The 24289-nt window shown below is 44.9% G+C and overlaps 1 protein-coding gene across 4 annotated transcripts in view; it reads right to left on the bottom strand.

Moving 5' to 3' along the window:
• The window catches only part of AK4 (adenylate kinase 4), a 74995-nt gene extending 50706 nt beyond the window's left edge, over window positions 1-24289 (bottom strand). Inside the window, exons 1-2 of one of the 4 annotated variants that reach the window (XM_060089916.1) lie at window positions 24183-24289; window positions 23442-23713 (exon numbers count right to left, since the gene is read on the bottom strand). In XM_060089916.1, coding sequence (XP_059945899.1) covers window positions 23442-23586 — 145 coding nt within the window. In that variant the 5' untranslated portion in view covers window positions 23587-23713; window positions 24183-24289. Of the gene's footprint in view, window positions 1-23226; window positions 23266-23441; window positions 23714-24131 lie in introns of those variants that run through there. The other 3 variants (XM_060089914.1, XM_060089915.1, XM_060089918.1) reach the window with 3 other exon arrangements.

The raw sequence follows: 24289 nt of genomic DNA, 5'->3' as shown, positions 1-24289 counted from the left end.
AGGGCATCATGTTAAGTGAAATAAGTCAGAGAGGGACTTCCCTGGTGGTCCAGTGGTTAAGAATCCATCTTCCAATAACGGGGATGCAGGTTCGATCCCTGTTCCAGGAACTAAGATCCCACATGCCGCGGGGCAACTACGCCTGTGCACACAGCAACTGCTGAACACCTGAGCCACAACTAGAGAGCCCACGCACCGCAGCTACTGAGGCCCACGTGCCACAACGAGAGAAGCCCGCGCGTTGCAACGAAGATCCCACATGCCGCAACTAAGACCCAACACAGCCAAAAATTAAATAAATAAATAATTAAAAGTAGAGAAGTCAGAGAAAGACAAATACCATATGCTCTCTCTTATATGTGGAACCTAAAAAAAAAAACCATCAAAGAAAACCAACCAAGCTCATGGACACAGAGAACAGACTGGTGGTTGCCAGAGGAAGGGGGTGAGGGATGTGTAAAATGGGTAACGGGGGTCAAAAGGTATAAACTTCCAGTTGTAAAATAAGTCAGTCATGGGGAATGTAATGTACGGCATGGCAGCCACAGTTGATAATACTGTACTGCATATTGAAAAGTTGCTAAGAGAGTAGATTTTAAAAGTTCTCATCACGAGAGAGATGAGAATTAACAAAATTAATTCTGTTAACTATGTGACAGATGTTAACGAGACTTACTGTGATCTTTTCATAAGATATACAAATATCATTATGTTGTACACCTGAAACTAATATAATGTTGTATGCCAACTATACCTCCATAAAAATAAATGAATAGGGGCTTCCCTGGTGGCGCAGTGGTTGAGAGTCCGCCTGCCGATGCAGGGGACACAGGTTCGTGCCCCGGTCTGGGAAGATCCCACATGCCGCGGAGCGGCTGGGCCCGTGAGCCATGGCCGCTGAGCCTGGGCGTCCGGAGCCTGTGCTCCACAGCGGGAGAGGCCACAACAGTGAGAGGCCCGCATACCGCAAATAAATAAATAAATAAATAAATAAATAAATAAAATAAAATAAAAGCAGGTCAATTTAAAATAGATAGATAAGACAGACAGACAGACAGACAGATAGATAGAGTGTAATGGGGGAAAATACCAGAGGCAACCGTCATTAAACACTTATTAAGTGCTGGACCAGTGGTTGTCAAACTGCTGTCAGTATCACAATTCTGGTTTTGAAATTAAAAAGTGTTTTGTACACAAAAAGGGAGAGTATTACAAATTTTTTAAATGTATGTCATTTTATGTATTTGTATGTATATAGTTAATTGCAAGGTTCTACTAATTCCTACTGTTAAAAAATGATTAAAGATGACAATTTAGGTGATACAAATAAACTTTAAACACTTCATGAAGTAGACAGTCTCCTTTCAGAGAACTGCAAAATGGGGCAGACAGCAGGAAGCCCTTTATAGGATAAAGAATAAAGAACAAGGAAGAGACAAGAAAAAGATATCTGATTGGCTGGGGCCACATCGTCAGTCGATCTGGTTTAGGGTAAGAAGACCTAGAACTGGCTTGGCATTTGGGGACTGGCTGACTGGGATGTACCACGTTTACGGTCAAGCAGAACACTGACATGGACACGAAACTTACCTAAGTTTCGGTTTGCTGGTGTGGCACACCAAGCAGAAGCAGTTCCGTCTTGGGCCTAGAAATTTATTTCAACCTTATTATGGGTCACATTAAAAAAATTAAACACTGGGCCAAGCCCTACTCAAACCATTTACATGCATTATCTCATTTGATTTTTACAACAAGGCTAAGACGTAGTACCATTTTTTTTTTTTTTTGGCCATGCCGCACAGCATGTGGTATCTTAGTTCCCCCACCAGGGACTGAACCCGTGCCCCCTGCAGTGGAAGCGCAGAGTGCTAACCACTGGACCTCCAGGGAAGTCCCAGAAGTAGTACCATTATTATCTTTGGTTTATAGTTGAAGAAATGGAGATACGAAGTGCTTTAGCTTCCCAGGCGATGCGTTCCCTGAGCCTGTATCTTACATGCCCGAAAGTGCTGGATTCCCTGGCCCTGCCTCCAAGCCTTTCTCCACTTCCTCAAGCAACTAGTCTCTTCCTCCCAATTCCTCCCACAGTGCCATCCTTTGTTCAGCCATCTGCCCTCTCGCCTTCTGAACTGAGAACATCTCAACTGCAGGTCTGGTCTAGATGAGTGACTTAAACTAAGCCTCAGGGAGCAAAGGATGCCTTCAAGAGGTTTTCAAAGTTGAATAAGTAAACAAATAAAAATAGAATTTTTTAAAAAGGAAGAAAAGCAAAATGTAGCAAGAAAAAAATAAATAAACCCTGACACTTGAGGGTCTGTCCTAGGCAAAGGGAAACTAAGTCCTTTTTTTAAAAATAAGTTTATTTATTTTTGGCTGTGTTGGGTCTTTGTTGCTGCACAGGGGCTTTCTCTAGTTGCAGTGAGCGGGGGCTACTCTTTGTTACAGTGCGATGGCTTCTCTTGTTGTGGAGCATGGGCTCTAGGCACACAGGCTTCAGTAGTTGTGGCATGTGAGCTCAGTAGCTGTGGCTCACAGGCTCTAGAGTGCAGGCTCAGTAGTTGTGGCGCACGGGCTTAGTTGCTCCGCGGCATGTGGAATCTTACCCGGACCAGGGATTGAACTCGTGTCCCCTGCATTGGCAGGCGGATTCTTAACCACTGTGCCACCAGGGAAGTCCTGGGAAACTGAGTCTTAATAATACTCTTCTCTTTCTTAGAAGTACTTGAGGGGACATAAGAAACTTTTATCTAAAATTTAATGAGATTTAAAAAACACACTAAAGTTTTAAAGCATATGTCTACACTTCATTCAGGGAAAGCAATTTAATGAGTTTTTGGCTCAGCAAAGGTAGGATTAGGATTTATCTGCGGGGTAGACGCTGAAAAGGTAAACTGCTCTGGATAAGAAAGTAACAACAGGTTTTGGATGATTGAAAGCTGGTAGATAGAAAAAGAGCAAAATTTCCAGAGGGAAAAGAACAGGAAGGTAAACTGAACTCGAAGGTAGGAGAGGGGCAGCAGGGATAAAGGGGTGTGTAGGGAATGGCAGACAGGTTTTCAGACAGCGGGGTCTACTACGCCAGGTCGGGACTTCCCTGGCGGTCCAGGGGTTAAGACTCCATGCTTCCACCGCAGGGGGGTCCGGGTTCGATCCCTGGTCGACTGGGGAACTAAAATCCCACAAGCTGCGTGGCATGGCCAAAAAATAATAATAATATGCCATGTCAGGATGTTGCTTATGCCAGACTCTAACCTTTATCACCCCCAAACCTTTAATACCACCACCTTAGATTAGGAGTCCTTTGGAAGAAGAAGATTAATGTCCAACAAGGAGTGCGGAATGCAGAAAACGGCAGCCCTTAAGAGACTGAAAAGCAGAAGTGAAGAATTCCAGGGAAGTGTGAAATCTGAAAAAGGAGTGATTAGAGAGTGGCCAGTACCGTAGATGGTGGAGTGAAATACTGTGTACTGACCGAGCAGGTGATGGGAACCTGAGTCTTCGGATAATGTTGGAGGACCAGCCAAGTGCCACAGACTGTTCCCCAGGGTCGCCCATCACCCACACCATGACAGCGCGTCTATGCCTGAGCACAGTCACTACCAGGCCACACACCGTAATGACTCAACACTAACGATCAGGATTTGTGGTTTGCAAATCTCTTTAAAACTCAGTCCAAGCTGGCCCAGAAGCAGAAGTAATGAGGAGGAAGAGAAGAAAGCACTGGATTTCATTCTCTGACTCTGGAAGTCTTACCTCACTAACTAATCTGAAGATGAGCTGGTAAATTACCCAACAGGAAACACAAACCTCTGCCCATTAAACCAAAGGATTGCTTTCAGGCTAGGACAATGTATGCCCACAGTTAGTTGCCTCTATTCCAAAAGGAGTTCCTCAATAACTGAGGATGTTTCCCTTGTAAATGAAAGTGCCACTAGTTTGCTGGCCCCTCGATGAAGCTGAATTCTACACTACACTTGAGTGTAGAATATACACTCAGGTCTTTACATCTTCTGCTAGATGTGCATATACATGAAATTGAATGCTCCACCAGATATACAATTTTAGACTCAACTTAAAACTTTCACACTTTCTCCACCCACCAAATGAAAGAAGGAAAACAAAGCAGACATATATAGTTCAGCAGCTGCCACAGCTGTTCTCTAAAAATTGGTACAAAGAAGGTGACATACACTCTTTTGAGACGAGAATTTCTCATCCCTTTTTTTTTTTTTTAATGCTAAGCCAGAAGATACCTGGAGTCTCTAAAACTGATCAAATTCATGCAATAGAGCCACCTCGACACTGCAAAGCAGCACTGTCTGGCAGCAGCCAACAAAATGAAGTTATGTTTTAACTCATTCCACTTCTCAAGTGTATAACTGGATTCCACTCTTTGGGATATAAAAACAAAATGAGAAAACCTGCAGGTAAATTTAAACCTAATCAAAGCCAATGATAACTGCTATGGTGATTATTAGTTTATTTAGCTTTATGTATTTTATACAAAGCGTCAACAACACCCAGTTCACGTGACCTTTTAAGAACAACTATTTCTCTTTGTGTGAAAAGCAACATTGGATAAACCTGTATAAGGAAAGAAGGAGAGACTACTGCAATAGATGGTGCCCAGCAGAGAGCTTGCCTTGCCTATGTGACATCTGGACTGTCAAGAGCAATGGTTTAAAACATTCTGCAGCTTTTTTTTGCCCTTCACTGGTCACTAACTATGAAAAAGATTTGCAGGACATGTTTATAATCAGGCCTGGGGCTTCCCTTGTGTCGCAGTGGTTAAGAATCCGCCTGCCAGTGCAGGGGACAAGGGTTCCAGCCCTGGTCCAGGAAGATCCCACATTCCGCAGAGCAACTAAGCTCATGTGCCACAACTACTGAGCCTGCACTCTAGAGCCCACAAGCCACAACTACTGAGCCCGTGTGCCACAACTACTGAAGCCCACACGCCTAGAGCCTGTGCTCCGCAACAAGAGAAGCCACCGCAATGAGAAGCTCACACACCGTAACAAAGAGTAGCGCCCGCCCGCCGCAACTAGAGAAAGCCCCTGCACAGCAACCAAGACCCAATGCAGCCAAGAATAAATTAATTTTAAAAAAAGAGAGAATCAGGCTTGTATAACTAAAGGCAAACTGGAGCAGAACCAGAATTACAGAAAGACTCTATCACCATAATTCAACTTCTAGAAACACCACTTCCCAACACCCAGTGGGGTCCTGTCTTCTGTCACTTAGAACATCTCATGCCGACTAACAGTAGTTCCAGCTCCGGCTCAGCCACCATCTGTGTTCATCTTTCACAATCCGTCTTTCACAATCCCCACCATCGAGGAGAATCAATGTTGCAGTGCTGTTTGGTTTGGCTGGATTCCTCTAGACATAAGCTCAGTGCATGCATTTTTTATTCTCTGGGGTGTGAATTTCAGCAGTGTTTGAAACATGACATTTGGAAACCTAAAACTGACCTTGATTACGAGATTTGGACTGGCACTCTGAGATAACGTAACAGAAATATCTATGCTGGGGAAAGTAATCCTTCCACAAGGCTCTTAGAATGCATTTCCTCCACAAAACTAACATCCCTGCAATAACTACAAACAAACATCAACACACAACACATTTGCCTGCAACCAGGGCACTCACCTTGGACAAAAAATTGGAGAGGGTACAAGAGAAAACAAGCTCTAGTAACCAAGATAGATATTTTAATCCAGTGTTTTCAAATATCAAATTAAGGCAAAAAATCCATGATGAAAAACTATGAAAATTTTAAAGAGGATCCAACCCTGCACAACTCATTCTCACTCACCTCACCCTAATCTCAGTCCTGTCAGATCTGGTCTTTATTTAAAATGTTGGTATTTGTTCATTTTACTGCATTACACTACTACTTATCTTGTTTATTGATTTTTTGGCACCCCTTTAAATTTTTTACTCAAGGAGAGTGCCTTGCTCATCTCATCCTAGCCTCAGCCCTGCCAACTCATATTAACTTAATATGCACAAGGAAACCCTGTGAGGTAGCTCTACCATTACTCTCATTTATAAATGAGTAAACACAAAAAGTTTAGGGTTAGGTTAGCTACTTTACCCAAGGTAGGGTGGCCAAGTCAGATTCCAAACCCAGCTATGTGGGTCAGAGCCCAAACTCTTAAAGACTACATCTCAGAGCTTTGCATCGCTAAAATATTTAGCATAAGTGAAACTGAGCAGGACCCTGTGGGGCGCTCCTGGGCACAAAAGCCTTTCCAGGTCCCCATTTCTTACTTGCAGGATAAAGGCTTCAGCCTCCTAAACCTTCCCTGAGTTCCAAAGGGCAGATTCAAACAGCTACTAATCAGAGAAACAGGGAATGAAGAAACAAAGGAGGAACAATCAAGAAACTACAGTGCAGGGATTAAAGCAGGATCCAGGTTCCTCCTCAAGGGATATACATAACAATATCTTTGAGTCAGGAACTAAGGCCCCACCCAGGTGGAGGAAGGTAACTTCAGGCTGAGCTCAAGATTCTTGGAGCACCGCCCTGTTACCTCACCACCAACCAATCAGAAGAAAGTCACACACCCTGCAGCCCTCACCCCAAATTTTGCCTATAAAAACCTTTCCCCAAAAGCCATCAGGAAGTTCAGGGGTTTTTGTGCACAAGCCACCCGTTCTCCATGCTTGACCCTGCAATAAAACTTTGCCTGCTCCAAACTCTGACTTTTCCATTCACTTGGCCTCACTGTGCATCAGGCACTCCAACTCTCATTCAGTAACCTAAGTCTCTACAGTCCTGGGTTTCATAAAATAATATGTGGAAGACAATCCAAAGAAACTATAATTAATGACAATCTGGGTAAATTTAGTCGTGAGTTGTTCGTCGCTGATCTGTGTCCTGCAATCTTTAGGCTAAGTGATTGATTCCATCTGGAATTCGTCCTGGAATCTTTCTAATTTGTCCCTAATTTTTTAGCTATTCTAACCTTCAGAAGGAGCCAAGGAAGAGAGAGGATCTCTGGACCCTCACTTGAAGACAGGACTATAGAGTTGAGTAGTCTGGAGTAGCTGGTGTCTGTACTTAGGTCTGAGATGACCTTAGTACATACCCTCAAATACTGTCAGCTTTACAAGGCTCCTTGAACTACACTGTGCATTGCAGGACAATGTTCAGAAATACTGCCAAATAACATGTTCATTTAGAGTAGGATACAGAAGTAAACCTATTATAACTGTAAGCAGATAGGTTAGAAGGTCCTGGAGAAAAAGAACTAGGAATGGCTTTCTTGACATGAGAGAACCCATTTTGGCCTAAGCCATTTTGTGATCTAAGCCTGGCCACAGTGCTTGCCCTCGAACAGGTCTCACTAATCAATGATCTTAAGGGAACAAAGGAATGTAGAACAGAGAAAAGGCAGTCAAACAATAGTCCAGTGATAAAGCAGAGTCCTATTTCCTCCTCAAGCGATACACAGCACAATATACATATTTGAGTTCTGCAGGAACTAAAGCCCCCCACCCAGGTGGAGGACAGGATGATGATGTTGACCCACTAGGCTTCAATCAACCAAGACTTAGACCTTTGTCCCAATTCTAAGCTGAATTCTCCTCTGCTCAAGCCCCTTCATGAATATGCATGTCCCCTTAGCTTAAAACTTCCCCAGTTTTGCTGTGTGGGGACGCTGCTTTCGGAAAGATCCCAAATTACTTGCTGTAAGTAATAAGAAGTCCTTCCATCTCCCATTCTTCACCTTGGTTGTGTGTTTTGGCTTGACACCCACCAAGAGGTGAACCTGGCTTTCCGGTAACATAGCTACAATGATCCTGCCACATTTAGCCAGTTGTTCAGAAGGGTGGCCATTGCAGATTAAAAGGGTCATAGTGAAATCAGGCTGCAAAAGAATCTAGAAATGGTATCATGGGAAGAATGGCTGGGGGAACTAGGGCTGTTTCTCTTGGGGAAAAAAAAGGCAACTTAAGTCAGGGAAGTGGTGCCTAGCAACTATTTTCAATTATCTGAAGAGCTAGTGGGTTTAATTTATGTGACACCAAAAGACTGAAGCTGGATAAGTGGATGACAGTTTCAAGGAGTTGGCTTTCATATCAGTATAAGGAAAAAAAATCTTCCAACAATTAGACCTGTCCAGCAATGAAAGAGCCTGTAAGTTGGCTGTCAGCTTCTATAGAGGGGATCTAGCACAGAATGGCCACTTGGACAGAAGGACTTAAAATGCCTTCCAATTCTAAGATGTTAAGAAATGGAACAAATAATTAAACTAATAGTCATTGTTATGCATAGTGTTTAGTTCCTAAGAACCCTAGAAAGCTGAAACAAAACTATGAGCTCAATGAAAAGGTTTTGCACTTTCATCCCATTCCAAGTTGTATCCTTGATATTTTAAAAAAAACTAAGCCCACTGAAGTAATGCAAGTTGAAAATCAGTCTCCCTCTTAGAAAAACTAAATTATGTCCTGGGTTGGTATTTATAGTCACCATTTAAGAAAACTGGGAAACTATACTCATATATGCAATCAATATTTTATAGCTCTCCTGCAAACCACATGGGTTATTTTTACCAAGATCTACAGGGGTCATGTAGGAGAAAAAATACAGAAGCAGTTGTTAGAATTTAGGAAAACGAAGCAAAGCAAAAGTTGAATCAGATATGCCAGCTACCCTGTATATTAAAAGACCTTGAGAAAAATCTATCCAATCAGACAAATACGTAAAGTTAGCAAAGCAATTTTACGTTAAGGGAGTCTTCCAAAAGAGGCACACACGTGACTTTAATGTAAGTATTTTTGTTTGGACAAGAATGGAAACAAGACAAATTCAAAGGAAAATAGAAGGACAACACAATAGAGGTCGAGCCCGAGGTATGCATGACTCCAAAGCCCAACTATATTTCCTCTATGCCATGGAGCCAACCTCCGTGCCAACTACTTGCTATGCCAAACCTGCATGGGTACTTCCAAATGGAACTTCCCACAGGTATGGACTGCCCTCCTTCTGTTAAATAAGACCACTTTTCTCCACAATCATTGAAATTCTGCACTTCAAAGGGCTGCAGCTGGATACGCCCTTGCCCACCATTCCCACACACAGTCGAGGCAACTTCTCCCAAACGCTTCTTTCCATTACTTTTACCGTATACCTGATCGAAACCATTGTGACACAACCTTAGCTGTGCTCGGCTTCCTCTCCAGCACAGTCCACCCCATACTTTGCTATGAAAAACAATCAAACCACTAAAGGAGTTTGAGGAAGGCATTGACTCCCCACAGTCTTCCTAGTTACAAACTCAACCTGGAGTTACATATAAGCCCCCAGGGACATTTCCAGCCTCACTGCCTATAATTCCCCAACTCTAGGTTTCAACCAAAATATGCTTAATCTTAATCACCTACTCCCAGACATGATCTTTCCATCAAAAACACCCTGCTCCCACTTTTCCAACTGCCAGTACCTTACCTATCTGTCAAGACCCAGCGCTAATGTCACAGCTTTCAGTTACTCTGTCATCCAGAAGTGTAATGAAACAACTATTACACGTCGACTATATGTTAAGACACTGGAGATACAAAAATGAACTCTCCTCACTGTTCTTATAATAGAATTTTCATTCTTTTTTTTACAGTATTCAGTAAAATCTGCCTGATAAAACAATTAATTGGCTATATGTTTTACCTTGTGAATTTCTTTATTTTTTAATAAATTTATTTATCTATTTATTTTTGGCTGTGTTGGGTCCTCGTTGCTGCATGCCAGCTTTCTCTAGTTGCGGCGAGCAGGGGCTACTCTGTTGCAGTGTGCAGGCTTCTCATTGCCGTGGCTTCTCTTGTTGTGGAGCACAGACTCTAGGCACGTGGGCTTCAGTAGTTGTGGCAAGCAGGCTCAGTAGTTGTGGTTCATGGGCTCTAGAGCGTAGGCTCATTAGTTGTGGCACACGGGCTTAGTTGCTCAGCAGCCCATGGGATCTTCACAGACCAGGGCTTGAACCTGTGTCCCCTGCATTGGCAGGTGGATTCTTAACCACTGCGCCACCAGGGAAGTCCCTACCTTGTGAATTTCTTAAAAGTGGAGACCATTTTTTATTCCTACTAACAGGATGCTATTAGAATACCTTGATTAAACAAGTACTAAAAAAAAAAAAGAAAGAAAGAAAGAAAAAAAAAGGGCTTCCCTGGTGGCGCAGTGGTTGAGAGTCCACCTGCCAATGCAGGGGACACGGGTTTGTGCCCCGGTCCAGGAAGGTCCTACATGCTGCGGAGCGGCTGGGCCCGTGAGCCATGGCCGCTGAGCCTGCGCTCCGCAACGGGAGAAGCCACAACAGTGAGAGGCCCGCATACCGCAAAAAACAAAAAACAAAAACAAGTACTTACTGAAGTTTAAAGTCTACCCATTTGTCTGTGTATACTGTAACAATCTCTTACCTGTCTTTGGAAGTTTCACTCTAGAACCATCCAGTCCAGTTTCCAAACAGCCTGAGTGAGCTATTTAAAAATGTGAATCATGTAAAGCAACTATACTCCAATAAAAATTAATTAAAAAAAAATGTGAACCAGATTGTCAATTCCATATTTTAAAACAGTGGCTTCACCTTAGATGAGGCAATGGTATGTTAGCCACAACACCAAAATCACAAGCAGCAAAAGAAGAAAAGAACACAGGTAAACTGGACTTCATCAAAATTCAAAACTTTTATGCTTCCAAGGACACCATTAAGAAAGTAGGACTTCCCTGGTGGCACAGTGGTTAACCTGACAATGCAGGGGACACATGTTCGAGCCCTAGTCCCGGAAGATCCCACATGCCACAAAGCTACTAAGCCCATGCACCACAACTACTGAAGCCCATGCGCCTAGAGTCCATGCTCTGCAACAAGAGAAGCCCCCGCAATGAGAAGCCCGCATACCGCTAGGAAGAGTAGCCCCTGCTCACCGCAACTAAGAAAGCCCACGCACAGCAACAAAGACCCAATGCAGCCAAAAAATAAATATATAAATAAATAAATTTATTTCTAAAAAAAAGAAAGTAAAAAGACAATTCACAGGGAATTCCCTGGCGGTCCAGTGGTTAAGACCCAGTGCTTTCACTGACGAGGGCCCAGGTTTGATCCCTGGTTGGGGAACTAAGATCCCACAAGCCACATGGCGTGGCCAAAGAAAAACAAAAACACAAACAAAAAGATAAAGACAGGGCTTCCCTGGTGGCGCAGTGGTTGAGGGTCTGCCTGCTGGTGCAGGGGACACGGGTTCGAGCCTTGGTCTGGGAGGATCCCACGTGCCGCGGAGCGGCTGGGCCCATGAGCCACGGCTACTGAGCCTGCGCGTCTGGAGTCTGTGCTTCGCAACAAGAGAGGCTGCGACAGTGAGAGGCCCGCGCACCGCGGTGAAGAGTGGCCCCCGCTCGCCGCAACTAGAGAAAGCCCTCGCGCAGAAACGAAGACCCAACACAGCCAAAATAAATTAATTAATTAATAAACTCCTACCCCCAACATCTTCTTAAAAAAAAAAAAAAAAAAAAGATAAAGACAATTCACAGAATGGGAGACAATATATGCAAATCATATATCTAATAAGGGACTTATAACCAAAATATATACAGAACTCAGCAATAAAGCACAAATAAGCCAATCTTAAAAACTGGTAAAGGATTTAAATAGACATTTCTCCAACGAAGACAAGACATACAAATGGTCAGAAGCACAAGAAAAGATGTTCAACATTGTTAGTCCTTAAGGAAATGCAAATCAAAACCACAATGAGACACCACTTCACACCCACAAGGGAGGCTAAAAGAAAAAAGAAAAAGACAATAACAAGCACTGGTGAGGATGTGAAAACACTGGAAAACTCAATTCATAGGTGGTGGGAATATGAAATGATGCAGCTGCTTTAGAAAATAATTTGGCAGTTGCTCTAAATGTTAAACATACTGTTCCCACATGACTTAGCAATTCCACTGCTAGGTATACACCCAAGGGAGGTGAAAACATATGTCCACACAAAAACATGTATACTAATGTTCATAGCAGGAAACAACCCAAGTGTCCATCAGCAAATGAGAGAATAAACAAAATGTGGTATAGCCATCCAATAGAGTATTATCATGCAATAAAAAGGAATGAAGTACTGATACATATCATATTACCACATAGTTGAATCTTGAAAACATGCAAAGTTAAAGAAGCCAGCTCCAAAAAAATCACATATTGTATGAGTCCATTTATATGAAACATCAAAAAAGGCAAATGCATACAAACAGAAAGTAGATTAGTGATTATCAGGGCCTGGAGGGAGGGGGGAATGGGGAATGACTGCTAATGGGTACAGGGTTTCTTTCCGGGGTAATGAAAATGTTCTGAAATTAGATAGTGGTGTCTACGGCCATACCACCCTGAACGCGCCCGATCTCGTCTGAAATTAGATAGTGGTGATGGTTGCACAACTCTATAAAATATACTAGAAGGCACTGCTTTGTGCACTCTAAAAGGATAAACTTTACTATATGCAAGTTATATCTCAGTAAAGCTGTTATATATGAAAAGTAAACAAAAAGAAAAAAAACAACAACAAACCCCATCACTTCTCATCCAGTTATAATGAAGCCCAAACTCCTGGCCAGCCTGCAAGGCCCTAGGCCTACCTCTCAGCCTCCTTTTCTGCCATCTCCTCCACACTCACGGTGTTCCTGAGACACCTGCCTCCTCTCTTCTCCACTGATGGAAAGCTCACTCCTATATTACAGTCTTGTCACATGATCTTCCCTCTGCCCAAGTCTACATATACCTGGCTTCCACACGCATGTTCAGAGCTCAGCTTATACATCATCTCCTCAGAGAGCCCTCCTCCAACTTCACACTCCCAAGTGGTCTTCCCAGTCACTGTCATTGTACTATTACATTTTCTTCATAGTACTTATAAGGCATAAGGTGTACAAAGTTATCTTGATTATTTTTCCTTGGTTTGTCCCTCCTGCCCTAATAGGCTATCAAAACAACTGTTGAGCTGAACTGACGCTAATGAACTTACTATTCAGATGGCGAAAGATTGTAAGTGAAGTTATGAAATAGATCATCTTACAGGGAGTCATTAATAAATGCCACGTTAGAGGTACAGATGGGTAGGAGAGAAATTCCAGATTAGAAAATGACATGTAGCTGCAACAGCTGTGGAAAAGCTTCATGGAAGTGATGGGACTGAAAATAGACTGAGAAATTAATGGAAGTGTGAAAGGCATTATGGGAGAAAGGTACCTCTGCATAACACCCTCCCCGACCGTGTCCGTGACCAACACTTCACCCACATACACCCCACCATGACTCATAGGACTGTAACGTGGAACCGAGAACTTGAATCTTAAACCATAAATGCTTCAAGGGCACTTGTGCATGCCTCCCCCCACCTAACGCAGGCACAGAAACATTTGTCAAACAACTAATAAAAAAAACAAGTACAGGTACTATTCCAGAAATCTTACCATTTTGATGAGAAGCAATTTCTGCCTCCTCACAATTACACATGGTTTCTATTTCAGACCTTTTCTGGCCCTTTATTTAGGAGAAAGGAGGAAGTCGGTCCTTTTTTATTTTTATTTTTTTTTAATGTTTTAAGGACAGAATGATAACAACAACAAACCACATATCTCTAGGTCACCCTTAAAGATGAATCTCAGCGGACTTGTGGAGAACTAAGCTGCAAAGGTTCCCTGCCATTCCTGTCCCAGTGTGGCATTTCTAAGACATGAAGTGGATTTTCAGTAGTTACTGGAGTACCTGCATAGCAGCACAACATAATGGGAAAGTTTAATCCCAGCCATATGGTCCCAAGTTTGAATGCTAGCTTCTCTAGTAACTAATTGTTTAACCTAAGGTAAGTAACTCAACCTCTCTGAGGCCATTTCTTTATTTGTAAAATGATGTATTTCAACTGCCCTGTAGATGTGTGTGTAGACTAGAGATTGTGCATACATTAGCCCCTGCAGGGCCTAGCACATGCTTGACCCACTGCAAACATTAGTTACAATGACCAAGTCACAAGAATTACAGTCACAAGAATTACAAAGTGCCAGGGTCACAGGTTGCTGGTCAATAAAAAAAAGTGCTTTAGTACAGAAAATAGTTGATTTCTAGCGTCTTGGGAATTTGATGAGCAGGACTGACTTTGCATTATTTCAATACTATCAGTCTTTCTGGCTAAGGAAGGGATGCTTGCTGCTGGACCTGTCGTTTAACCAGTACAAGAACTCTTGGAACTTGGAAGTGAGACTGTTAAAATATAACATCAGCCATCTAACTGGACTGCAGGAAGCTCTACAAATGAGACCTTTTGTACTATGTCTTAAAGGCCAACCTGAACTAAATATCAAGTGGTGGAGGGGAAAAGGCAGAGTAATCCAAAGCCTCTACTACCTGCTTTAAAAATACATGAATAAAAATGTGTATCTATCTAGTTTGCTAAAAGACAATATGTAGTTGATATTATCTGATCCATTGTGAAAGCATACCGTCTAAAACTTTACAAGAAAAACAATTTCCGAGTCTTAAATCTTCTCACGACATGGACCACACAGAGTGCTACTGAGCAGACTAGCATAATATAATACCATGTAACAATTTACTTGGCAGACTGTTAAAGAGGCAATTCTAATGCCCTTCGCAATGGGTGGATTTATAGCTAATAGTCTAGTACCCAGTTTACTAGTTTCATGATCAGTTGCCATCACGTGAGTTCCAGGAAGCCTGAAGCAGAAGACTAAAGGTTTCCCGGTACCATATGTGTATGTATCTTAAAGGTAAGCACAAGTAATGGAAACTGGAAAAGGTGATCTGGAGCAGGTGTAATAACCCTTGCCTTGGATGGTACGTACAGCTAAGAGATGAATGAGGTCTGAAACGATATTATACAAGGTGTGATCAAGCCACAAAAGCACACAAAAGATCCCTGTGAACCACAAACAAGCTCTAGAGGGGGAGTTCCGATTCTGTGTGGCAACAACCACCTTCCCTCACCTTGCAGATGGGCTCATTTGTCAAAACTCAGCTCAGGAGGCTCCTCCAGCTCTAAAAAGCCTTCCCAAACCCTACCTCCTCCTACATGCCGGGTAGGCTGCCTCTTCCCTATGTCCCCAGGACCTACAAACGCACATCTTGCACCCTTTCACGACTTCATACTTGTTTGCCTGACTGCCTCTCCCAATAAACTTAGCAGCTCCTTCAGGGAATAGATCTTGTCTCACCTCTTTCTGTCCCATAAGCCAACACTGCCTGGCACTCAAACATTTGTTGAAAGACATATTTACAGGACATTCAGCCCAGTATGCTTTGTATACTGAAAGACTATAAATAACCTACCCTCCCATCAACAGGGGACTGGTTAAACCAGCCATTCTCAAAGTATGGTCCAAGGATCCCTGAGGGTCCATGAGACCCTTCCAGGAGTCTGTGAGTTCCCCCTTTAACTACATATCTGGGTGAAGACACATATTCTTCCAATACTTTAACCAAAACAAAATAGCACACCGCCTGAGTGAAGAACCAGATGTGAGAATCTAGCTTTCTTCTATTAAGCCAAACATAAAAGAGATTTGCAAATACTCGTAACAAAACTACTCTTTCTCATTGGCGTATGTTCTGGAAAATAGTTATGTTTTTATAGACATGTGTTAACATGTACTAGGTTTATTATTGTTAGCTTTAATGAATTAGTAAATATTTTTAAATTTTCTCAGTTTTAATTTCTAATACAGTTAGTATCTACAGGGAGAACCTGTATAAAAAAAGGCTCTTTGGGGTTCTCAGTGATTTTTATATGTGTTAAAAGGTCCTGAGACCAAAACACCTGAGAATGGTTGGTTAAAGAAACAATGGTACAGTTGTAGAATAAGACTATGCATCCAGACTTTTTTTAAAGAATGTGGTAGGTTGATAAGTGCTAGTAGAAAGCAATGTCGAAGCTATACTTCAAAGTTTAAAAAAAAAAAGGCAAAACAAAGTATATATGTGTACATTTTTTTAAAAGGGGCACCACTATACATACATGAGATATATGTATACACAAATTCCTTGGATGAACATCCAAGAAAAGTAAAAAAGTAGGTATCCCTGAGGACAGTAACTGGGGAACCAGAGGGCAGGATGGGAGAGAGATCTTCCACTCCACTCCTAGTGTATTTGAAAATTTTACCATCTGCATGTATTACCTTTTCAAAAAATCAAGAGTGGAATAAAAATTATATTGAAATAGTACAAAGCATTAAACTCACATTAAAGAACAGACTGTAATGACACTGTAAAATATTAAATGATACATTGTGAAATAAAACAAGCAATTTTTAGGGCCTCCCTGGTGGCGCAGTGGTTGAGAGTCCGCCTGCCGATGCAGGGGACGCGGGTTCGTGCCCCGATCCCGGAGGATCCCACATGCCGCGGAGCGGCTGGGCCCGCGAGCCATGGCCGCGGGGCCTGTGTGTCCGGAGCCTGTGCTCCGCAACGGGAGAGGCCACAGCAGTGAGAGGCCCGCGTACAGCAAAAAAAAAAAAAAAAAAAAAAAAACAAGCAATTTTTAAAATAGTAATACATAATATATTCTTGGAAAACAGTCTGGAAGATATACTGCATATAAAAAGTATTAACAGTATTTTTTCCTCCCAGTTAGTGCGATTACAAGTTTTTTGCTTCCTTATCTTTCGTGGATTTCTAAACCTTTGATAACTTAATACAAACTATTTCTATAATCAGAAAAACAAGGAAAGGGGCTTCCCTGGTGGCACAGTGGTTGAGAGTCCGCCTGCCAATGCAGGGGACACGGGTTCGTGACCCGGTCCAGGAAGATCCCACATGCAGCGGAGCAGCTGGGCCCGTGAGCCATGGCCACTGAGCCTGCGCGTCCAGAGCCTGTGCTCTGCAACGGGAGAGGCCACAACAGTGAGAGGCCCGCGTACCACAAAAAAAACAAAAACAAAAACAAGGAAAGAGTTTAAATACATAGGTACAGAGAACTCCCTGGTGGTCTGGTGGTTAGGGCTCCACACTTTCACTGCTGAGAGCCCGGGGTTCAATCCCTGGTTGGGGAACTAAGGTGCCACAAGCCATGCGGCATGGCAGAAAAAAAAAACCCATAGGTATAAATGTATGTGTATCTATGCCTGTACTTAAATAAAATATTTAGTAAGCCAAAAATTACATGAATATAGTAGTAGCACCTATTAGATACCTTTACACCAAGACCTTGTCTGGATGTTTGTAAGCTAAGTTTAAAACTCTTGTGGGACTTCCCTGGTAGTCCAGTGGTTAAGATTTCACCTTCCAATGCAGGGGGTGCAGGTTTGATCCCTGGTCAGGGAGCTAAGTTCCCACATGCCTGGGGCCAAAAAACCAAAACATAAAACAGAAGCAATATTGTAACAAATTCAATAAAGACTTTAAAAATGGTCCATGTTAAAAAAAAAAAACCTCTCATTACCCTATGGTTTTAAAACTATTCTGGGGACTTCCCTGGTGGCACAGTGGTTAAGACTCTGCACTCCCAATGCAGGAGCCTGGGTTCGATCCCTGGTCAGGGAACTAGATCCCACATGCATGCCACAACTAAAAATTTGCATGCCACAACTAAGGGGCTGGCGAGCTACAACTAAGGGGCTGGCGAGCTGCAACTAAGGAGCCTGCGAGCCGCAACTGCCGCACCTAGGACCCAGTGAAACTAAACAAATAAAATATATTTTTTTAAAAACTATTCTGATCCAGTCATTTTATTCCTAGTAACCTATCCCAAGGAGAGGATATCCACTCAATGGTTTACATACAATGATGTTCATAAGAGCATTACTAAACAGCAAATAACCCAAATGTTCCATACCACACTGGTTAGACAGACTCTAGTTCAACCCTAAGGTACATTTGACACAGAGGCTCAGGCCAAAATCCTAGGACTCACTGTGCACTGTTTTGCCACCATCACCCCTCAGAGCCAACTCATGCCGTCCAGTCAGCCCTGCTTTCATACACACCCTAAAGCCCTTCACTTCTCACCACCACCACCCAGTCCAAGCCACGGTCCACTCTCTTCATCCACCTGGTGTCCCTGGTACCACTCTTGCCACCTCACACAGAATCCCAAGTCAACTTTTAGAAGGTCAATCCACTCGTGCTGCTGTCCTAGAAAACCCTTCAATAGCTTTCCAGCGCCTTTAAAGTCCAATCTTTCCCAGGACCCTCAAGGCTCCACATGACTTCCTTCCACATCCCCCTTGCTCACCAGGCACCAATCATATTCCCTGTCTTTCTGTTCCTCAAACAAGCTATGCTAGTATCACCTTAGGGCCTTCGCACTTGCTGTCCCTTCTCCCTGGAACACTCTGCTCCTGGATCATTATATGTTTATCCCTGTGGTTACTCACCTCCCAGAGAGGCATCCCCTAATCACACAACCTAGGATAATCACCTTAGCCTCATCAGTAACTCATCACCTTTTCATTTCCTTCATAACAGGCACCTTTATCAAATACTATGCTGCTTATTCCATATGTGCTATCTCCTGTCTTCTGAATGCCCGCATCCCCTCACCTTGCTGTGGACTCTCACCTCTAAGAACAAAGGGAGGGACTTCCCTGGTGGTGCAGGGGTTAGAATCCACCCGCCAATGCAGGGGACACAGGTTCGAGCCCTGGTCTGGGAAGATCCCACATGCCGCAGAGCAACTAAGCCCATGCGCCACAACTTCTGAGCCTGTGCTCTACAGCCCGTGAGCCACAACTACTGAGCCTACGAGCCACAACTACTGAAGCCCGCGTGCCTAGAGCCCGTGATCTGCAACAAGGGAAGCCACGACAATGAGAAGCCCGCACACTACAATGAAGAGTAGCCCCTGCTCGCTGCAACTAGAAGAAAGCCTGCATGCAGCAACGCAGACCCGACACAGACAAAAAAAGAAAAAAAAAAAAAAAGAACAAAGGGATATCTGAGTACTCAAAAGATACTCAAAAAAATATCTGCTGAACGGACTATAATACAGAAATTTTAAATGTTTTTGAAGAAGCTTTAAGAACACAGGAAAATGCTTACAATACATACCTAAGTGGGAGGGGGAACAGTTATCAACTAATGGGACACCAAGTTTGTTGGGGGTAGCGGGGCAAATACACAGAAAAGAAAAAAAGTAAAATAACTTCTGTTGGAATTTCCAAGTGTTGGGGTGGAATTGTGGGTAATTTTCACTTGCCTTTTCAGTTTCTTCCACAGCTTCGCATTTTCCAAATTTTCTACAAGGCGTGACTTTGATCAGAAAAAGCTACTTTAGAAAAATGACCACACCGGAAGGATGCTCAGATTCAGCTGTGCATGTGACAAAGTCAGTCTTACTATCATGGGACACCTTATTCAAGTCAAATAGTTCTCCCGAAGTACACGTGGAAACCCTCAGACAAAGAAACCAGAAAAAATAGGGGGATGTGGAAGTGGACCTGTAGACTGGACAGACGCCTCCAAGCTGGTCAGACCCTTGACCTGGGCTACATCCCGAGTCTCACCAAGCTAGGGAAAAAAAAAAAAAGGAATATACCATACTCCAGATATTGCAGAATAAACCGAGACTTTGTATGATCTACAAAAAGGTGAACCATATGAAGTTGTTTTAAGTACATTGTTGAACATTAGTCTCTTTAATACTTCTCCAATTCTCAGAAGTTTTCATTCTTACGTAAGAAAAGACACACATTTATACTTAATGAGTATAAAAAAAACAAAAAACAAACAAACCCTAAGCCCTCTGAACTAGGTCATCTTTTCAGGAGAGGCTCAGCCCATTGACTAATTTGAAATGCCAGTCCCATCTGCAAACCTCAGCAAGAGCTGCAGTTAATATTAAGAGCAGAAACAGGTTTGTTCTTGAACATCTTTTCTCTCAAGTCCAGGATGCTTCCAAATGGAAACTTTCCAATTTTCCTGCACTTGAGATAGTAGATCCAGTACAACCCTTAAAACAGGATTCTCACACCCTTCAGAAGGAAGTTTCAGTCACCCATCACTCAACAAAAGAAGCTACCACTAAATATGTTTTGATGGAACTCACTACCGAGTGCCAGCTCTGTGTGTCCCTGTGTGTGCGCATGCACTCGCGCGCACACACAGGCTCATGCATATGTTTGCAAACAACACATGCACACACACATAGAGAAAAGCTAATATTCTTTTTTTAAAATAAATTTATTTATTTTATTTATTTTTGGCTGCATTGGGTCTTCGTTGCTGTGCGGGCTTCCTCTAATTGCAGTGAGCGGGGGCTATTCTTTGTTGCGGTGCGCGGGCTTCTCACTTCAGTGGCTTCTCTTGTTGAGGAGCACCAGCTCTAGGCGCACGAACTTCAGTAGCTGTGGCATGCGCGCTCAGTAGTTGTGGTGCACGGGTTTAGCTGCTCCGCGGCATGAGGGATCTTCCTGGACCAGGGCTCAAAACCATGTCCCCTGCATTGGCAGGCGGATTCTTAACCACTGCGCCACCAGGGAAGCCCCAAGGAAAGCTAATATTCTTTATGACAGAGTGTAGGAACCTGCTTCTGGCAACCTAAGAGAACTCTCCCATCTATTTACTCACTCACTTGCTAAAGAAAATGTGAGCCAAAGACTTGGGGGTGGGCCTTCAAATAAGGTATTTGATAAGTCTCAGCCTGCACTTCTCCAGGCAGACTAGGCAGAGCCAATGGGTGACATCTGTCATGAGGCTAATCTCAAATCCACAGTAAATACAAACTTTTACCATAAATCATAGAGCTAATTAAGCAAAATGGACTTGATCGCTAGAGGCTGTTTGATTCTTGCTGGGAAAAATGTAGATAGAATCCATGACCCATGCCTTCATCAGACTTGTTGAACTCCTTTTATGCATTAGGCAATTTGTCAGATCCCTGTCCTTTAAGTCTCTCAGTGGAAACTGGAACATGGTGAAGGTAGAAAAAATATCACTCGAGCCCCCAGCACCTAGAACACTGATATATAGCAGGTATTCAGTAAGTCTCTACTGGATAAATTAGAAGACATTTGCTGCACTGCATCATAACTGTGTGTGACTGCAGCAACAGAATCCACAAGCTATGTGCAGAGGAAAGAGATGAATTCTGCCAGGGCAGGTGAGGGAAGACTGCCCAAAAGCAATGAGTAGCCAGCCCTTCCCTGGAGGAGCCACTGGAGGAGCCACCAGGGAGTGGCTGCAGGAAAACCACGTGGACAGGAGTATGCCCCAATCCAGGCTGCAGCAGATGGCCTGAGCTACTTTCCAACTTAAATTCCTACCAAGGTTTTATTTCCTGGGGTTTTGCTGTGCTTCATCATCTCCTTCAAACCTTCAGCTATAAAGGGGTACCTACAGAGGGATCCTTGTGCTTCTCTACCAGGAAATTAGGGAAAAGCAAACAGCAGCTAACAGAAAAATAAATACTGTGGAATGTTTTCTTATTTACCAGGCAATGAGTCGGTAAGACTCAGACCTTCTGAGAGAGAAAAAATAATCAGAGAACACCCTCCACATCCACTAGAAACAGGCCACTTTCAAAACGAATCACTGTCCTTTATTCCTCCTCTTCTTCTTCTTTCCCTGATCAAGCTTTTTAATTGTTCATGCATAAACTACTTGATTCCCAACAGAAAAAGATAATTTAAACATTGCAGAGTCACTTCTTACTCCAGGGAGAAACACTGGGAGGGAAATGAAAGCATTTGAAAGAGAATGGAAACTAAAATTCAGAACAAAGGAAAGTCAAAATGAACAAAATAAGGGAAAACAGCAAGTGGAAAGTTTTCAAAACCCCTAAAAAAGTGCAGAAATAAACTACTTCCCATCATATTCTCTTTAAGAATGGAAAGAGCCACTAATCCAGAACCAGGATGGATGGTGTGAAGCCCTTCATGTCAGAAGAAATAAGTTAGCAAGTTGCTATAGAGAATTCAGAAAAATGGGCTCCCACCCGGCAGTTTCCTCCCTCATTATGCCTACCACGAGAAGCCCCACCTGACCACAAAACCCTCGGGTAGAGAGCCAGCCTTCCCTGTCACACAGTTCTCCCCCCTGTCCAAAATGCATTCCAAACACGGAAGGAATAAAATGCATTTGAATGTGGTATTAAAATTAAAATAGACCCAATCGTGGTAACAATAACCGCAAGAGAAAATTCCAGGTGCAGTCTGGTACACAGAACTCGGCCTTGTGTATGTTGAGGGTGGGTGACAGGATTCTTGAAGATCAAAATAAAAGCTTGCTTTTACAACCTGCTTAAGAGATAATGAATAAAACTCCGCCTTTGAGATACATCTTAATTCCCCGCTTTCAGGCTTTCTGTTTTCCAGCACGGTCCTCCACCTACCTCGCCAAACTAATCTGTGCTTCTGTAATGAAGATCCCTGGATAATTAGCCCATAATAGGCCATAACCACCTAGGACACTGATGAGAACAGAAGCCACAGTGAAGCACCCCGTTTGCAGTAACAAGTTTTCATAAAGGAGTTGCTAATCGTGAGCACCTGCATCCCAGAAGGGCCATGTATATACCTCGCAGCAGCACCACAGCTACCTCTCGCCTTTGAACGCCAATTCATTATGAACTGGTGTGAACGCGGGGTGGGAGGAGAGGGGAGAAGGGCCGTACTGAAAGGCTAGGAGAGCAGGCGATCTATAGCCCCCAATTCACCACGCAAGCCAAAGGAGGCATTCTCAAGAAGCCATTTCCAGGGAAGCTGGATTCAAAATGTAATTTATCAGAACGCGTCTCCTCCTTGTCTCCTAACGGCCAGGCCCCGGCTTGGAGCGGAGGGGGTAGTTAGTGGTGAGAGTTTACCTTAGAAGGCGGCAGGGAACAGACAGGCCTTTCAAAGCCACCCAGGGCTCTGCCCAGAGGTCCCAGGCGGCGCGGAGGGGCTGGAGCAGCGCGCGGCTGCGAGCCCCGAGGCGCCACAGGTTCCCCGGCGCGCGGCCCCGCCCGACTCCCACAGGTGGGCGGCGCTCGGCCCGGGGGGCTCGGGCGAGAGGAGGGGACGCTTCGGGTCACCAGGGACGCGGTGGACGGGGTAGGAGGAGGCCGAGGGACGGGGATGGCTTGGCCTTAAGGAAGCCGGGCGAGAGAGGAAGCTCGGGGCTTTCAGCTGCCTGGATCTCGCTCCTCAGCTGGGTGGTAACCGGCTTCTCGCCACAGCAAGAGAAGCCCGCGCGGAGAGAGGGGCCGCGTGCACCTCCCACCCTCCTCCCAACGTACCTCGGCCTCCTCCCTGGCGCGGTTAAGCCGCACGGCCGCGGGCCACCGGCTGCATGCGCCCCGGCACGTAGGAGCCTGCACTACCACACGCGGGCGGGGGAAGGGCGCCCGGGGACCGAAGAGACCCGGCCCCTCGCCGGCCCTTCGCCTTCGCCTCCCAGCCTCACCCGATCCCGCGTCGGCTCACCCCGCCCCTCGCCTCCGCACGTCCTCACCCGTGTTGGCCTTGATGTTCTCCCGCAAGAAGTGGCCGCTGGAGAGATGCTGGAGGCCAAAGTTCTCGGCGATCCTCTGGCACACGGTGCCCTTGCCCGAGCCGGGCGGCCCAAGGATGACCGCGCGCAGGAGTTTGGAAGCCATTGCCTTGGCGAGGAGGGGGAGGCCGAACTGGCAACCCGAACAGCGGCCTCGAAGAAGCCCCGGGAACTTTGCTTCTTCTGCCTCAGCCTCTGACACCCTGGGCTCGCGCGGGGACTTGCCGCCGCCCCTGCAGGGGAAGGAGAGACTTTTGAGACAACCCCTCGCCTCCGCCCCGCGCCAGGGCGGCTCGAAGGCGGAGTAAGCGCCACGCTACACCTCCCCGCCCTCCTCGCCCCCACGCTGCGATTCTGGCATACGCCCGAGCGCCCGCCCCTGACGGGGGCAGCCGTCGGGGGCTCAGAGGTCCACCCGGCCCGCCCCACCTCGATCCCTTCCTAAACCTCGCGCCCCACGCCCCGTCCGAGGAGGGAGTAGAGCATCCCCACGCCAGCCTCCCCCGAGTGGGGGGGCCGGGCTAGGCAGTGACTCCAGGCGCGCCTCCAGTCGCCCACGCCCCGGGAGGCCTGGGGAGTGAGCCCCAACCCGGGTCCCCGCACGTGGGCAGCGTTTGGTTCGCGCCTCGGCCCCTCCCCGGCGGCTGTCACCTCCCGGGGAGTCGCAGCGGCTGCCGCCCGCGCGGACGGCCCAGCGCCCACCTCCGCCGAGGGCTGACGGATGCGCTCTCCGCTGTGAGGAGCCGGAGTTCGGCGCCTCTCCACCCGGAGCAGTCAAACACACCTCCGCCGGGACGCGGCGCTCCGCA

Source organism: Mesoplodon densirostris, chromosome 2 (assembly GCF_025265405.1).
Source record: "Mesoplodon densirostris isolate mMesDen1 chromosome 2, mMesDen1 primary haplotype, whole genome shotgun sequence".
Taxonomy (NCBI): domain Eukaryota; kingdom Metazoa; phylum Chordata; class Mammalia; order Artiodactyla; family Ziphiidae; genus Mesoplodon; species Mesoplodon densirostris.
This window is presented reverse-complemented; position numbering and strand designations above follow the sequence as displayed.